This window comes from Mus caroli, chromosome 2, assembly GCF_900094665.2.
Source record: "Mus caroli chromosome 2, CAROLI_EIJ_v1.1, whole genome shotgun sequence".
Classification (NCBI taxonomy): Eukaryota; Metazoa; Chordata; class Mammalia; order Rodentia; family Muridae; genus Mus; species Mus caroli.
Window position 1 is genome coordinate 112,557,200 of NC_034571.1, and position 5,226 is coordinate 112,562,425.

The 5,226-nt window shown below is 44.8% G+C and overlaps 1 protein-coding gene across 1 annotated transcript in view; it reads left to right on the forward strand.

Moving 5' to 3' along the window:
* Window positions 1–5,226, forward strand: part of Rtf1 (RTF1 homolog, Paf1/RNA polymerase II complex component) — a 58,779-nt gene that overhangs the window by 44,230 nt on the left and 9,323 nt on the right. The window contains exons 7-9 of the mRNA XM_021156334.2: window positions 343–478; window positions 1,261–1,438; window positions 4,690–4,772. Coding sequence (XP_021011993.1) covers window positions 343–478; window positions 1,261–1,438; window positions 4,690–4,772 — 397 coding nt within the window. The remainder of the gene's footprint in view (window positions 1–342; window positions 479–1,260; window positions 1,439–4,689; window positions 4,773–5,226) is intronic.

The window sequence follows — 5,226 nt, forward strand, 5'->3', positions numbered from 1 at the left end:
CCAATATGTGGGGATGGCTGGGAAATTTTAGTATGGTTGATAACCATTTCTACCTACCTCATAACAACTATTTATTTAGGTGTGTGTGTGTGTGTGTGTGTGTGTGTGTGTGTGTGTGTATGTATGTATGTATGTATGTATGTATGTCGGATCTGATCTTGGTACCTGAATGCTTAACTGTGTTTTACCTAAGTATGGCTCAGGTTATCACAGACTAATCTAGAAATGATAGACTGTCTGCTTGAGTCCTTTTCTATGTCCCAGTTCTTTCCAAAGATCAAAGATGAGTTGATTTCTTGTTTGTGGAGAGTTCATAGGTAAATGTTTCCTCTTTTGTTCTAGCTGAGCTCCTCGCCAAAAAACAGCCATTGAAAACCAGTGAGGTCTACTCAGACGATGAGGAGGAGGAAGATGATGACAAGTCCAGTGAGAAATCGGACCGCTCGTCCCGGACATCATCATCTGATGAAGAGGAAGAGTAAGCTTTCTCTGTTTGGATCCAGCAGGCAGGAGAAGTGGAGTGAAAGAGTTTATTGTTTATTTCAAATTAAAGGTTCTATCATTAAGGGAAGCCAAGGCAAGAACTTGAAGCAGAAACTAATAGAAAAATGCTGCTTGTTAGCTTGCTCTGTCTGACTCTTGGCCAGCCAGCTTTCTCATGTAATCTAGGACTACTTGTCCAGAGATGGCACTGCCCACAGTGGCCTGGGCCCTCCCACAGCAATCACCAGCAAGAAAATGCTCCACAGAAATGTCCACAGACCATTCTGATTAAGACAGTCCTCCCCACTCCCCAGTTTTGAATTCCTCTTCCTAGCTGTGTCAAGTTGACAACTGAGATTAGCTGTTACCGTGGGGGTTCTTGGAAGAAAAACTTAGCATAAGTGTAAGCACCACATTTTTGGTTGATTTAGTATCCTTTAATTCTGCATATCCATTCCTCCTACCTCTGGCTCCTGGGTGCACCCCTGGCCATTTCCCCTGGGCCTAATAGATATACACTGACAGCATATCACCTCAGACTGGTCTGTATCACCTCAGACTGGTCTGCAGCTGCTTTTCTGGGATGGAGCATCAGTCAGGGCAGTACACACTATAGAGAAGACTTTATACATAGATATACTCTATATAGATTAGACTGTTATATGATCCTTTATTTTATGTGCTAAGTTAATCACATGCTATTTAGGTAAATACTGAGAATTTACTGTCTGTCTCTCTGGCGGTTTTTCAGTGAATACTGCTCTGTGTTTCTCGCAGGAAAGAAGAAATCCCTCCAAAATCACAGCCAGTCTCATTACCCGAGGAACTGAATCGGGTTCGGTTATCACGGCATAAGCTAGAGCGCTGGTGTCACATGCCCTTCTTTGCTAAAACTGTCACAGGATGTTTTGTACGGATTGGCATTGGAAACCACAATAGCAAGCCAGTTTACCGGGTTGGTATTCTTCCCTTGGACAATTTTCCATATTTTAAATATAATGATTGTCTACTGGGAGTGGGAGCTGCTGAACAAATCTGTTATTCTGCCACCATTTGACTGAATTAGTCAGCTTCCCTTATAACTAGGAAAAGTAGCCCACGCCTGTACTTCCAGCACTTGGGAGGCTGGTATGAGTTTGAAGCCAGCCTGGGCTACAGAGTGATACCCAGTCTCAGGAACAGACAAGACCAGGTATGGCACATACCTACAATCCTAGCACTTGAGACATGGGCACAGGAGAATTGCCACAAACCAGTCTAGTCTACCAAGTAAACTTTAGGCCTTCAGTGCTATTATGACCCTATAGGGTTAGTCCCAGCACTTGGGAGGCAAAGGCTGCAGATCTCTAAGTTTGAAGCTAGCCTGGTCTACAGAGAGAGGTCCAGTACAGCCAGGGCTACACAGAGAAGAAAGCCTGTCTTGAAAAACCTTGAAGGAGGGGCTGGTGAAAGAGATACATGAGGGAGCAGACAGCTGGCCTCCCAGGCTTTGGGTGAGAGAAAAGTCGGCTCCTAGTTGCTTTGAGAGCATGCCAGTGACATGGTAACGTGTGTCTTTAATCCCAGTACTACAGTGGCAAACTGTAAGTTTGAGGTGAGCCTGTTCTACATAGGAAATGCAAGGCCACTTTGTGAGAGTCTCAAAAACCAGGACAAGCCAACAAAACCTGGTGGTTTCTGCCTCCTTCCAGTATTGCCAAGCCAACAACTTGAAGACTTCAGTACGTGGGCCTTTAGGAGACACTTAGGAGCCAGACTAACAGAAGAGAAGCTGACTTGTTATAGAGCAGCTCATACAGCAGTGAGAATCATTCACAACTAACTGAGTGCTTGGGAGCCCACAGAACTGGTGTGCTTAGATTTAGAGTCATCTTCTCTCTCCCTCTCAGCATGAAAAGGAGAAAGGACATTCATGACATAGCTGGTCAATCTTATATAATTTAAAAGCTTTGTTTGAGAAATGAGTGAATGAATTTTTTCAGTGTATGAAAAATTGCCATGTTACATCCCTAGTCACCTAGACCCTAGGAAAAGAAAAGAGTGACGCCAACTCTGCCCTGGCTCTTGTGCTTGCTCAGCACTGCTGCTGTGGTTTGGGCTAGAGCCTTGCTGCTTTATTTTCTGGTTCTGGTTGATTTTTTTTAGACTGGATCTTATTGCATAGTCCACACTGAACTTGAACTTTTGGTTTTTTTCCTCCCTAAGACAGGGTTTTTCTGTGTAGCCCTGGCTGTCCTGGAACTCTTTTTGTAGACCAGGCTGACTTTTAACTCGCCTCTGCCTCCTAAGTGCAGGGATTTTGCCTGTGCTGGTCCCAGTTGATTGTTGTATTTGCTTGTCTTTAGTTGTCTGGTTTTAATGTAGTTCATTCCTTGTGAGAGGACAGGTAGCCATGAGACTCGCCTTGATGCTCTTCGCCTTGGAGTGACTAGACCTTGACCAGGGTGGCACACGTGTAGCACATGCGCAGTACGTGCAGTCAGAGACGGAGGCAGAGCAAGCTCAGTAAGTCTTAGCCACACAGTCAGCTCATGAGCAACCTAAGCTGCATTCAGAACAGTGTCTCATTAAAACACAAGAAGGAAATTCTGCTCAAGAACTTGGATCTGAGGCTGAGGAGATGACGGTGGGTAGCAGGCTTCTCCACAGGCATGAGGGCTTGAGTGCCAGAGGGTCCCCAGTGCCAGAGAAACTTGGCTTGGCTGTGCACACATAGAACATCTGTGCTGAGGGTCAAAGACAAGCAGATCCCAGGAGCTCACTGGCCAGTCTCCCTGTTCCATGAGCGACCTTTTTTTTTTTTTTTTTTTAAATTACTGTTGTAAGTGACATGGTGTGTGTATGTAGAGGTCTAAGGGCAACTTAGGAAGCCAGGTGTTCATTTTTGTCTTTTTTTTGAGGCGATCTCTTTTTTTCTGCCACCCTGTTTACTCTAGGAGAGCAGCTGGCTTATGAATTTCTAGGTCATTCTTCTGCCCCTGCTTTTGTTTCCCCATGGACGTTCTGGAATTACATAGTGCACCACTACATCTGGCTTCTTTTTGTGGGGTGGGATAGGGTGAGACCCAGTTCCTCTGTGTAGCCCTGGCTATCCTGAAACTTACTCTGTAGACCAAGTTTGTCTCAAAGATCCACTGCCTCTGCCTCCCAGGTGCTTCAAGGCCAGCTCTCCTCTGATTTATAATATAGGCTCTAGATCTACAACTTGGGTTGTCAGGTAGGCTTTTGTACTTAGCTGTTTTGCCTTCTGAGCCATCTTCCTGGCCCAGAAAACATAAATAAGAGCCAGGTCTAGTGTATTGTTGGAAGCCTAAAGTCTTAGGTATTTGGGAAATAGAGCCAGGAGGATCACTTGAACCTGGAGTTCAAGAACAGCCTGGCCAACATAGTTAAAACCTGTTTCATTTAGAAAGGGGGTGGGGGGAGGAGACAGGGAGGGAGGGAAAGAGAAAAGAAAAGAGAAAAATAGGGAGTATGTTTGTCAGCAGGCTTGCCTACCTATGACAATCTCCAAAATCACAGTGTAGAAAGAGAGCTGTCCTTAAGCTCCAGTCAGTTGTGCCTTGGCAAGAACAGTAGTTTAGTGGGGTGGTGTGGAGGTGAGATGCTGCCAAGCCTGACAAATGAGTTTGATCCCTGAAACTAACACAGTACGAGAGAATTGAGGCTCAAAAGTTGTCTTCTAGCCTCCATACCATGGCACATATATGCTTGCATGTGGACATGCACAAAAATAAATGTTTTAGTCTTCCTTCCTTCCTTTCTTCCCTCCCTCCCTCCCTCCCCCTCTTTCTTTCCTTTCCTTTCCTTTTCCTTTTCTCTTTCTTCCTTCCTTTCTTTCTTTCTTTCTTTCTTTCTTTCTTTCTTTCTTTTTTTCTTTCTTTCTTTCTTTTTTTCTTTCTTTCTTTCTTTTTTTCTTTCTTTGGAGTGCTAGGAATATTACTCACTTAACATAGCATGTCAACAACAACAAAAGAACTGACCTTTGGCTTTCCTATAATGGCCCCTCCAGACGGACCACCTTTTCTCCTGGACCTCGCTCTCCCTGAACATAAGGTTTACGTCCTTATCCATTTGAATTCTAACCATGGGATAGGCTCCTGTGGGCCCCTCTCTCACAGCTCTTCTGTGTTGGGTAGATAGTCAGAAGATGGGGTGGAAAGCTCTGCAAGAGGATTTTATTGGTATCTCTGTTCTTTCTCTTAGGTGGCTGAGATCACGGGTGTTGTGGAAACTGCCAAAGTTTACCAGCTGGGTGGCACCAGAACAAATAAAGGGCTCCAGCTACGGTAAGACACTTCTGAGCCAGGCATGATGAGTGTCCTCCCTTTCATGCACTTGCGATTGTAAACACACACATGAACACACAGAGATAAGCTTAATATTTTGTTTTAATAAGAGCAGGCTGAGGGGCTGGAGAGTCGGCTCAGATTTTGAGTACTTACTGCCTTTTTAGATGCCCTGGGTTCAATCTCCAGCACCCATATGGTAGCTTATGACTCCCTATAACTTCCTTTTTGGCCTCCCTGGGCATACAATAGATACTTGTGGGCAATGTCTATTAAAAAAATATATTTTTCTTTCTAAAGAAGAAATCAGGGGCTGGAGAAATGGCTCAGCGGTTAAGAGCACTGACTGCTCTTCCAAAGGTCCTGAGTTCAATTCCCAGCAACCACATGGTGGCTCACAACCATCCGTAACAAGATCTGGCGCCCTCTTCTGGAGTGTCTGAAGACAGCTACA